The 12253-nt window shown below is 51.5% G+C and overlaps 1 protein-coding gene across 1 annotated transcript in view; it reads right to left on the bottom strand.

Annotated features, from left to right (window-relative positions):
- Window positions 1-2396: 2396 nt before the first annotated feature.
- Window positions 2397-12253, bottom strand: part of LOC147102600 (protein unc-13 homolog D-like) — an 81222-nt gene continuing 71365 nt past the window's right edge. The window contains exons 14-18 of the mRNA XM_085963255.1: window positions 10966-11049; window positions 9626-9746; window positions 9399-9525; window positions 5454-5659; window positions 2397-3946 (exon numbers count right to left, since the gene is read on the bottom strand). Coding sequence (XP_085819381.1) covers window positions 3843-3946; window positions 5454-5659; window positions 9399-9525; window positions 9626-9746; window positions 10966-11049 — 642 coding nt within the window. The 3' untranslated portion in view covers window positions 2397-3842. The remainder of the gene's footprint in view (window positions 3947-5453; window positions 5660-9398; window positions 9526-9625; window positions 9747-10965; window positions 11050-12253) is intronic.

Below are 12253 nucleotides of genomic sequence, written 5' to 3'. Positions count from 1 at the left end.
AGGGAGACCGGAGGGGCAGGGGGAGGGAGACCGGAGGGGCAGGGGGAGGGAGACCGGAGGCGGGGGGGCAGGGGGAGGGAGACCGGAGGCGGGGGGGCAGGGGGAGGGAGACCGGAGGCGGAGGGCAGGGGGAGGGAGACCGGAGGCGGGGGGGGGCAGGGGGAGGGAGACTGGAGGCGGGGGGGGGCAGGGGGAGGGAGACTGGAGGCGGGGGGGGGCAGGGGGAGGGAGACTGGAGGCGGGGGGGCAGGGGGAGGGAGACCGGAGGCGGAGGGCAGGGGGAGGGAGACCGGAGGCGGGGGGGGGCAGGGGGAGGGAGACTGGAGGCGGGGGGGGGCAGGGGGAGGGAGACTGGAGGCGGGGGGGGGCAGGGGGAGGGAGACTGGAGGCGGGGGGGGCAGGGGGAGGGAGACTGGAGGCGGGGGGGGCAGGGGGAGGGAGACTGGAGGCGGGGGGGGGGCAGGGGGAGGGAGACTGGAGGCGGGGGCAGGGGGAGGGAGACCGGAGGCGGGGCGACCGGAGGCGGGGCAGGGGGACCGGAGGCAAGGGGGGGGGGGGGGGGAGAGAGAGAGACCGGAGGCGGGGGGGGGGGGGGGGGGGGGAAGACCGGAGGCAGGGGGACCGGAGGAGGCGGCGGGGGGTGGGGTAGGGTGACCCGAGGCTGGGACAGGGGGAGGGAGACTGGAGGCGGGAGGCAGGGGGAGGGAGACTGGAGGCGGGAGGCAGGGGGAGGGCGGTGGGGAGAGGGGGAGGAGGAACGGGAGGGGGGAGAAGTGAGAGAATGTGGCGGGGGGGGGTGGGGGTGAGTAAAAGGCTAAGGGGATTGGTGTGTGGGGAAAGGAGCCCCCTTCTCTCTCGCCCGATACAATCGCTCCCCTCTCGGGGTTGCCGTTACCTTTGTCCCGAGCCCTGCCGGACAAAGGCTCAGTCCGCTCCCCTCCCCCGTCCGCCATTTTGTGCCAAGCTGCCAACCCCACTGCAGCAGATCCCGGCACAAGGCTAAAGATCGCGGCCCCATTTTGAAAACCAAAAACCGAACCGATCGACGGCCGAAACGAAAACCCGGTCGATCGCAGCCACGGCTTAACGCAACCGAGCCGAAAAAAATTATCGCCGCTACACGAGCCGCCGACCCAGTCAGTGGCGGCCTGCTTCCCCTTTCCCCCGACCCGACTGCCAAGGCCGCACTCACCATCCACCAAATAACCGCTCTCCTCGCTCCGAAGTCGCTCTACTTCGCGAGCCGCGGCCGATTAGGCTATTTATACCCGCAACGTGTCGGCGCGTTGACGTCACCTTCGCCCACACCACCTCCCCGGGGGACAAACCCTGCTCCGATTGGTTACAAATCCCGCTTTTGATTGGTCTTTAAAATCGCATTGCTATAGGTCTCTTCTCGCAAAACAAACCAATCACCTATCGGGAAAACGGCGCGTTCTGATTGGCTTATTTTAACACACATTTCGATCCTCCGGCTGGCACCAAGGTCGGGCAGTCAGAGTGAGAGCGGAGCAGAGCGCGCGAATGGAGAGGCGCGTGGCCGAGCCCCCTTCCACAGCAGGTATGTCCAATGTAATTGATTGGGCCTGACGGCAACTTATTTAGGTTTCAAAACACTTCGCAGGGCATAGAAAGATAACAAGAAGGAACATGCATTTAGTCAGCATTTTGACAAAATCTGAATCAGGCTCTAATTCACTGACACTGAGTAGCCCTCACTCCCCATAGCCCAGCATCAACCCAATATAATCTCACTGCCCTCCCCATAGCCCAACATCAACCCAATATAATCCCACTGCCCCCTCTCCATAGCCCAGCATCAACCCAATATAATCCCACTGCCCTCCCCACAGCCCAACGTCAACCCAATATAATCTCACTGCCCGCCCCATAGCCCAATATAATACCATTACCCTCCCCACAGCCCAGCATCAACCCAATATAATCTCTCTGCCCTCCCCACAGCCCAGCATCAACCCAATATAGCCCAAACTCAGAAGAGCATTCCCTTCTACTGCAGTATTACATATTCCAACCATCCTGTGGCCTGTTTGCTAAATTTAGCAAAAAGGTGGTCATGAGTATAAATCTGTTTTACCCAACCTCATTTCATGTGTATCATTACAGTCCGAGGACATTTATCCCATCAGTCTGATAGGGTAGACTGGGAGGAGGCTCGTGTGGAGCAAACACCGGCATAGACATGTTGGGCCGCATGGCCTGTTGCTGTGCTATGTAATTGTAGTCTGGGCTGGAACGAAAGGTCAGTGTCTACCCCACTGCACCTGCACTGTTACTTTTCTAATATATCGGATGGCGAGATTGACATCAGCTGGAAAATAATCGCAAGCTGCTCTTTTCGGTGGAATGAGAATAAATACAACAGAAAACAGAGGTAATGAGGTGCAAATATTTAATTGCTAAAAAATCAGTTTCACTGAATATCTGTGGTTGGCACAAGAGGGATTTTAACAGGTATGTGTCTTATTTGAGAAGTAAAATCATTTTGCAAATGTTAATATAAAGCCATCCCTAATCTCCTGGACAAACAGGCTGTTCAGGCCTGTCCATTTATCAGCTGCCTGTATAGGGCCAATTTTAAGAATGTAGAGTCCCACTAGGAAGCCTCAGCAATCAGAACGCATTCCCCACAATTTCCTCACGTGCATTCCTGGTGGGTATGGGTCCCTCGGAGAGCACACATTCATAAAATTGACCCTTCTACATAAATAGAACTCCCACACAATAAGGAGGGTGCATTTACACAGCCTTCTCACATCTCTCAGAATTGTCCCTACTGTTCATATACAATTTTGTGGACAGCAAGATCCCACAGACAGCAATGAGCTATAGATAGACTTGCATTTATATAACTCCTTTCATGATCCAGGATGTCCCAAAGCGCTCTACAGCCAATGAAATACGTTTGAAGCGTAGTCACTGTTGTAATGTCGGAAACGCGGCAGCCAATTTGCGCACAGCAAGGTCCCACAAACAGCAACGTGACCAGATAATCTGTTTTTAGCTGTTGGTTGAGGGATAAATATGGGACAGGACACTGGGGAGAACTCCCCTGCTCTTCATCAGCTCGTGCTTTGGGATTTTTAACATTTCATGAAAAGGGTGGCACCTCTGGCAATGCAGCACTTCCTCAGCACCACACTGGAATGGCAGGCTAAGCTATATGCTCAAGTCCTGAAGTAGGGTTTAGAACTCCCTCAGGGCCAAGCTGGCACTGTACAAAGTCTGATGTAGGTGGCTGTTGCAAAACACAAAAGCTGGACACAAACACGAATCTTGCATTAAATAAAATGATAACAACACACACTAAACATGATCTGAGGGTGGTGTCTCCACCGCTGTACGACAGAACCGTAACTGGCTGCTGTTAAAGACTTTAAAACACCCAGAACATTTTAAAAACGACCGTGTGATCTATCCAAAGGGAAAGAGCACTGCTATGGAATCCACTGAAAATCCTGAGGTGAAACAAGATAAGTCTGAAAATCAAAGGAACAGTTCAAGACAGATGAAAGTGAGCCTTCCGAAGAGAAAGCATAGCCTGAGGCCCCGGAAACAGCCAATGAGACTCCCACAGCAGAAGCTGACTTCATGAACACTCTACGCCCGAGGGGGGGAGGCCCGCTAGCCAAACGCACATATTGGGAAAGCACTAACATACTGTTCGCGATTTTCCATTATACAACGGTGGCAGGCGGGGTGTACGTCAGTAGCGTGCACTTGTGCGTCTGGGTGACCGAGTGAAAGAGATGAGGTGCCTGAAAGTCCTCCGTTTTTGATTCCATCCAGTGTTGGTGCCTCTCCCTGAGTTGCGTCAACCTTTATGTTTCCATTGACTTTCTTTCCCGTTGCCGTCGTATTTTGATGAATGCCTGAGCATCTCTGTCTCCTTTTCGCGCCTCTAATAACTTCAGTATATTGTCTTCTGTCAAGAAAATAAAAGCCAGTGACAAGTCTTGCACAGTTAAGAGATAGTTCAGTTTGATCACGATTGCAGTTTGCAACCGTTTTCATCCCAAGTTTCGTCCCTCTTTCCCTGAAAGTGCTGACTGCTGCTGGGCACAATTCCCTCCAGCCTTACACCAGCTGGTCATTTTTTCATGTGTCATCTTCAATAGTGACCTGTCCTGGGAGTGCTGATGGGACAGTGTAGAGGGAGCTTTACTCTGTATCTAACCCGTGCTGTACCTGCCCTGGGAGTGTTTGATGGGACAGTGTAGAGGGAGCTTTACTCTGTATCTAACCCGTGCTGTACCTGCCCTGGGAGTGTTTGATGGGACAGTGTAGAGGGAGCTTTACTCTGTATCTAACCCGTGCTGTACCTGCCCTGGGAGTGTTTGATGGGACAGTGTAGAGGGAGCTTTACTCTGTATCTAACCCGTGCTGTACCTGCCCTGGGAGTGTTTGATGGGACAGTGTAGAGGGAGCTTTACTCTGTATCTAACCCGTGCTGCACCTGCTCTGGGAGTGTTTGATGGGACAGTGTAGAGGGAGCTTTACTCTGTATCTAACCTGTGCTGTACCTGCTCTGGGAGTGTTTGATGGGACAGTGTAGAGGGAGCTTTACTCTGTATCTAACCTGTGCTGTACCTGCTCTGGGAGTGTTTGATGGGACAGTGTAGAGGGAGCTTTACTCTGTATCTAACCTGTGCTGTACCTGCTCTGGGAGTATTTGATGGGACAGTGTAGAGGGAGCTTTACTCTGTATCTAACCCGTGCTGTACCTGCCCTGGGAGTGTTTCATGGGACAGTGTAGAGGGTGCATTACTCTGTATCTAACCCGTGCTGTACCTGCCCTGGGAGTGTTTGATGGGACAGTGTAGAGGGAGCTTTACTCTGTATCTAACCCGTGCTGTACCTGCCCTGGGAGTGTTTGATGGGACAGTGTAGAGGGGGCTTTACTCTGTATCTAACCCGCGCTGTACCTGCCCTGGGAGTGTTTGATGGGACAGTGTAGAGGGAGCTTTACTCTGTATCTAACCCGTGCTGTACCTGCCCTGGGAGTGTTTGATGGGACAGTGTAGAGGGAGCTTTACTCTGTATCTAACCCGTGCTGTACCTGCTCTGGGAGTGTTTGATGGGACAGTGTAGAGGGAGCTTCCCTCTGTATCTAACCCGTGCTGTACCTGCCCTGGGAGTGTTTGATGGGACAGTGTTGAGGGAGCTTTACTCTGTATCTAACCCGTGCTGTACCTGCCCTGGGAGTGTTTGAGGCCAACACTGGGTGCCTGAACTGTTAAAGTGTTTCATTGCACAATACTGACATCCCTCCCCTTGATGAGCACAGAACTCACACACAAAGTAGTGGAGTGCACAGGAGGGGCTGTCCTATGACGGAATGGTGCAGCAAGGGGATACTACTCTATATTGGCCACTGAACTCAATGCATGCCCAGAAAATGTGGAAGATGAATAAAGTAGCTTGTTTCTTACCTTTTGGTTTTGGATGGCCGAGAGTCAATCGGCTCTGAGGAACCCTATTTATGTTGAGTGCTTCCTCAGTGCTGTCCAGTCCAGGGATGTCTTGCAGGGAGAAGTATGCCTCCCCTTCCAGGTCATCACTGACCAGTGTATCGTGATCAAATACAGTGAGGAGTAGGCAGGCCCCCTCGCTCCGACACTGCTCCGCAGTAACATTACTGAAGACAAATCACACAAAAAACAATTATTACTCCCCTGCTCACGCACCGAGAGAAAAATGCAACGTTTCACACATTACATGTAACATTTTTAGCTGTGCAAGTCTAGGATTCTGCAAATGTTCTGATTTAGACCAAGAACCACCTTCTTAGGCAGTCCCTCGGGCCCGAGGATGACTTGCTTCCACACTAAAAATGAGTTCTCAGGTGACTGATGAGTCCAATGCGGGACCTGCAGTCTCTGTCACAGGTGGGGCAGACGGTGGTTGAAGGGGCGGGTGGGTGGGGTGCTTGGGTTGACGTGCGCTCCTTGCGCTTGGCTTCCGCTTGCTCCTGGCGAAGAGACTCGAGGTGTTTGGCGCCTTCCCGGATGCTTCTCCTCCGCTTTGTGCGGTCTTGGGCCAGGGATTCCCAGGTGTCGGAGGGGATGTTGCACTTTTTCAAGGAGGCTTTGAGGGTGTCCTTGAAGCGTTTCCTCTGCCCATCTGGGGCTCTCTTGCCGTGTCGGAGCTCTGAGTAGAGCGCTTGTTTTGGGAGTCTCGTATCGGGCATGTGGATGATGTGGCCCGTCCATCGGAGCTGATCGAGCATGGTCAAAGCCTCGATGCTGGGGATGTTGGCCTGAGCGAGAACACTGACGTTGGTGTGCCTATCCTGCCAATGGATTTGCAGGATCTTGCGGAGGCAGCGTTGGTGGTACCTCTCCAGTGCTTTGAGGTGCCTGCTGTACATGGTCCATGTCTCTGAAGCATACAGGAGGGCGGGGTATCACTACTGCCCTGTAGACCATGAGCTTGGTACTGGGTTTGAGGTCCTGGTCTTCAAACACTCTCTTCCTCAGGCGACCGAAGGCTGCACTGGCACACTGAAGGCGGTGTTGGACTTCGTCATCGACATCTGCCCTTGTTGACAGTAGGCTCCCGAGATATGGAAAGTGGTCCACGTTGTCCAAGGCCTTGTCGTGGATTTTGATAATCGGGGAGCAGTACTGTGTGGCGGGGGCAGGTTGGTAGAGGACCTTTATTTTACGGATGTTTAGTCTAAGGCCCATGCTCTCGTATGCTTCAGTGAAGGTGTTGACAATGGGTTGGAGTTCGACCTCAGAGTGTGCGCAGACGCAAGCATCGTCTGTATACTGTAATTCAATGACAGAGGATGGGACAACCTTGGATCTGGACTGGAGGCGACGGAGATTGAACAGTTTCCCATTTGTTCTGTAGATTAGCTTTACTCCAGCGGGGAGCTTACTGAGGGCGAGATGGAGTATTGCAGCCAGGAAGATCGAGAAGAGCGTTGATGCGATGACACAGCCTTGCTTGACCTCGGTCCGTACGTGAATTGGGTCTGTGGTGGATCCGTTGGTCAGGATCATGGCTTGCATGTCGTCGTGAAGCAGGCAGAGGATGGTGACAAACTTTTGAGGGCAGCCGAATTTGAGGAGGACACTCCATAATCCCTCATGGTTGACGGTGTCGAAGGCCTTTGTGAGGTCAAAGAAGGCCATGTACAGTAGTTGGTGCTAATTCTTGTAGTTGACGCGCGGTGAAGATCATGTCCACTGTGCCCCTTAGTGGGCGGAATCCGCATTGCGACTCTGGGAGGAGCTCTTCAGCCACTGGGAGAAGGCGATTGAGGAGGATTCTTGCGATGACTTTCCCTGTGGCAGACAGCGGGGAGACTCCTCTGTAATTACCGCAATCGGACTTGTCACCTTTCTTGAAGATGGTCACGATTACAGCGTCTCTGAGATCCCCTGGCATGCTCTCCTCCTTCCAAATAAGAGAAATGAGACTCCGTCGTCGACGCGAGTGTCCTCAACTCTATCACGCAGCATGCTACCCGCCACCACCTCGGTACAATCCCAGCCCGGCGTGCGGCTGAAAAGGCCATCCGACAACTGAACAACAACAAGGTCTCAGGAGCAGATGGAATCCCCGCCGAGGCGCTAAAACATGGTGGAGAAGCACTATTGGCGCGAATACATGAACTCAAGAACATAAAGAATAGCTTGCAACCACATCAAACTATCTCTGAAAGGCTCTGTGCTGCAGGACTGGCAGTCCAATCTCTCAACCACACTGCCAGTAAATTGCGCCTTTTGTGCATTCCATAATCAATTGGGAGCTTGGCCTATCCCTCAGAATCAAACTATGTGGGGGTCATTTTGACTTTGTGCGATAATGTAAGATGGGTGATAGCGAATCAGCAGCCTGTTTTACATCTCTTTCCCCCCCCCCCCCCCCCCCACAATTTTTATTTTCATTGGCTGAAGCATACAGGCCAGGAAGGTCGCAGGTTCAGTCCTTGTCCTGTGCTCGAGGGGCATTACAGTTGCCCGCTGCACCCTTGGGTTAGAGAGCAGAAAATCAGCCAGGGTTCCTGCTGATCACCAGTCAGCAACCTTTTCTGGAAAGTGTATATGTGGACGTAATTTGAGGACACAATCAGACTTGGCTGCGATACCCTGCGGTCAAATAGCCTGCCATGAAAAATGGATAAGCAACATGAAAGAAACTGGTGCCTGTGGAACCATACCCTGGCAGGGCAAAAGGAGGGCACAACAACAACAACAACGTATACGGGGCCTTTAATGTAGTATAACGTCCCATGGCGCTTCACCCGAGTGTTATCAAACAAAATTTGACACTAAGGATAAAAGAAGATATTAGGACAGATGACCAAAAGCCCGGTCAAAGAGGTAGGTTTTAAGGAGTGTCTTAAAGGAGGAGAGAGAGGTGGAGAGGTTTAGGGAGGGAATTCCAGAGTTTAGGGCCCAGGCAGCTGAAGACACGGCCGCCAATGTTGGAGAAAAGAAAATCGGGGGATGTGCAAGAGGCCAGAATTGGAGGAGAGATCGCCGAGGGTTGTAGGTATGGAGAAGGTTACAGAGATAACTTGATTGAGTATTTTGATGAGGTAACAGAGAGGGTGGATGAGGGCAGTGCAGTTGATGTTGTGTATATGGACTTTCAAAAGGCGTTTGATAAAATACCACATACTAGGCTTGTTAGCAAAATTGAAGCCCATGGGATAAAAGGGGCAGCAGCAGCATGGATACAAAATTGTCTCAGGGATAGAAAACAGAGTTGTGGTGAATGGCCTCCTTCTGTGCTGTACTGTTCTAAATTCTATGATGGGGCGAGGCCATGGAGGGATTTGAAAATGGATGAAAATGTTTAAAATCGCGGTGTTGCTGGACCGGGAGCCAATGTCGGACAGCGAGCACGGGTGATGGGTGAAGGGGACTTGGTGTGAGTTAGGACACACGGGCAGCAGAGTTTTGGATGAATTGAGGTTGAATGGTGCAAGGTGGGAGGATTTGAATATTCGAGTCTAGAGGTAACAGAGGCACGGGTGAGGGAACAAGTGCTCGTTAACAATAACTTGCATTGTACAGGAAACTCTCGATTTACCGGCACCCAAACAACCGGAAATCTCGGTTAACCGGCAAAATTCAGGAGTAGGTTCAGGTAAGTTTTTCTTCACATTAGTGGCCGTTTCTTGATTCTTGGCTGTGTAATCGGGGGTTCCTGCACTTGGTCGGGCTTCTTGCAGCTGTTGCTAAGCAACAGGGAAGCTTGGATTTGTTGCTGTGTACGAGCTCTCGTACCTTTTAACTATATAACTCTCTGTAATCCAGACTTTTTGATAAACCGGCACCACACCGGTCCCATCTGTGCCGGATAAAAAAAGAGTTTCCTGTACTACATATGGCAAATTGAATTGAATTGTTCTGTACCTGAACTCAAAGACCTCGTCAAAGAGCGGGTTGAGGTCATTATCCTTGCGTTGAGTTGTTTTGCTCTCTACCAGTGGGAAGATGTGTTTGGGTTCCAGAGTCAGCTGCACAAAAGGATCACTAGTACCTGCACAGGAGAGTTAGGATGGGAATGAGGAAGAGATTCAGAGAGTGTAAAGACACGGGCAACTTATCCCCTCAGCCAGAAACCCCATCTCCTTTCTTACCATTGGAATCCAGTGGGATGAGGTTAACTGCGTTTAGGATTTCAACATGGAGCTTTTTTACTTGATTGTCGTAAAACACTTTGAAAGTCACTGCACCGTACTTCGAACATTCCTCAGCAGTCTTAAAAAAAAAAGGTAGAATCGTTAGAGGGAAATGAGGTAATTTAATCTTTTAGTTCTTCAAGGAAAGGAATATTAAAGAAGAAGGAAGAAAGAATTTGTATTTACATAGTGTCTTTCAAATCCTCAGGACGTTCAAAGTGCTTTACAATGAATTAATTATTTTTGAATGCAGTCACTGTTATATAGGCAACAGTGGCAGCAAATCTGCGCACAGCAAGGTCCCACAAACAGCAATAGATACAGAGTAAAGCTCCCCCTACACTGTCCCATCAAACACTCTCAGGGCAGGTACAGCACGGGTTAGATACAGAGTAAAGCTCCCTCTACACTGTCCCATCAAACACTCCAGGGCAGGTACAGCACGGGTTAGATACAGAGTAAAGCTCCCTCTACACTGTCCCATCAAACACTCCCAGGGCAGGTACAGCACGGGTTAGATACAGAGTAAAGCACCCTCTACACTGTCCCATCAAACACTCCCAGGGCAGGTACAGCACGGGTTAGATACAGAGTAAAGCTCCCTCTACACTGTCCCATCAAACACTCCCAGGGCAGGTACAGCATGGGTTAGATACAGAGTAAAGCTCCCTCTACACTGTCCCATCAAACACTCCCAGGGCAGGTACAAGCACGGGTTAGATACAGAGTAAAGCTCCTCTCTACACTGTCCCATTCAAACACTCCAGGGCAGGTACAACACGGGTTAGATACAGAGTAAAGCTCCTCTACACTGTCCCATCAAACACTCCAGGGCAGGTACAGCACGGGTTAGATACAGAGTAAAGCTCCCTCTACACTGTCCCATCAAACACCACTCCCAGAACAGGTACAGCACAGGTTAGATACAGAGTAAAGCTCCCCCTACACTGTCCCATCAAACACTCCCGGGGCAGGTACAGCACGGGTTAGATTGTGAAGCACCCTGGGACATTAAAGTTGCTATGTAAATACAAATTGTTGTTGTGATTGATGATTAATGGCAGTCAATGTCATGAGCTATAAACATATAAATAAATCACAAAGCACATCGCTATAACCTACACTGTGAGCTTACATATTCCCTACAAGTTAACAATAGCATTGTCTTTGATTACTAATCCTTTGACATATTTAAAACTATCTTTGCTTTCACTCAGAGTTCATGATACCTCTGCTATATCTGCTGGACTTTCACACCTTAATTAGTATTGGATTAGATGACAGTCTACACTGCAGACCTGTTGTTGGATTTTCTTTGCACAAAACTTCTGGATCAGCTGGTGAGTGCTCGCTGCATTCAGAGTCAAATGAGCTTCAAGAGCCTGAAATAAAAGAAGTAAATTTACAGCAAAGTGTAGCAACAAGTGAAAAAGCTGCAGTTACATAGTGAGCAGGCAACCAAATCCGAAAGATCACAAGTTAAAAATGAGGAGGTTAGGAGTAAGGAAGGGAGTACGGGAAAGCTTATTCACCTAAAGCGTTATAGAGATGTGGAATAAGTTACGGGGGAAGGACAAGGGAGAGTACAAATGGTGTCAATAAACGACTGAATCTGTTTCTGGAGAGAGGGGAGATTGGGGGATCCGGCTATTAGGGATTGGAGGGATATAGTGAGAAGGGACTGAGTGATACGGTGTGATGTAATGATTATGGCAAGTGGGAGTCAGGGATATAGTAGGAAGGGAGTCGGGTATGGTGAGAATGAATAGGACGATATGGTGAGAAGAGATTGGGGAATTTGGTAGGTAGTAACTGAATGATATGGTGAGATAGGACTGGGACACATGGTAAAAGAGATTGAGGGGTACGGTGAGAGTGATCGAGGGGGGTGAGAGTGATCGAGGGGTATGGTGAGAGTGATCGAGGGGTATGGTGAGAGTGATCGAGGGTATGGTGAGAGTGATCGGGGGGGTGAGAGTGATCGAGGGGGGGTGAGAGTGATCGAGGGGGGGTGAGAGTGATCGAGGGGGGGCGAGAGTGATCGAGGGGGGCGAGAGTGATCGAGGGGGGGCGAGAGTGATCGAGGGGGGGGCGAGAGTGATCGAGGGGGGGGCGAGAGTGATCGAGGGGGGGGCGAGAGTGATCGAGGGGGGGGCGAGAGTGATCGAGGGGGGGCGAGAGTGATCGAGGGGGGGCGAGAGTGATCGAGGGATACGGTGAGAGTGATCGAGGGGGGGTGAGAGTGATCGAGGGATACGGTGAGAGTGATCGAGGGGGGGTGAGAGTGATCGGGGGGTGAGAGTGATCGAGGGATACGGTGAGAGTGATCGAGGGGGGGTGAGAGTGATCGAGGGGTACGGTGAGAGTGATCGGGGGGCGGTGAGAGTGATCGGGGGGGCGAGAGTGATCGAGGGATACGGTGAGAGTGATCGAGGGATACGGTGAGAGTGATCGAGGGGGGGTGAGAGTGATCGAGGGATACGGTGAGAGTGATCGAGGGGGGGGTGAGAGTGATCGAGGGGGGTGAGAGTGATCGGGGGTGAGAGTGATCGAGGGGGGGGTGAGAGTGATCGAGGGATACGGTGA

This window comes from Somniosus microcephalus, chromosome 21 (assembly GCF_052327205.1).
Source record: "Somniosus microcephalus isolate GS21.2 chromosome 21, FLI_Smic_1.0, whole genome shotgun sequence".
NCBI classification, from domain to species: Eukaryota; Metazoa; Chordata; class Chondrichthyes; order Squaliformes; family Somniosidae; genus Somniosus; species Somniosus microcephalus.
Note: the sequence above shows the minus strand (reverse complement) of the source record. Positions and strands in the feature narration are given on the sequence as shown.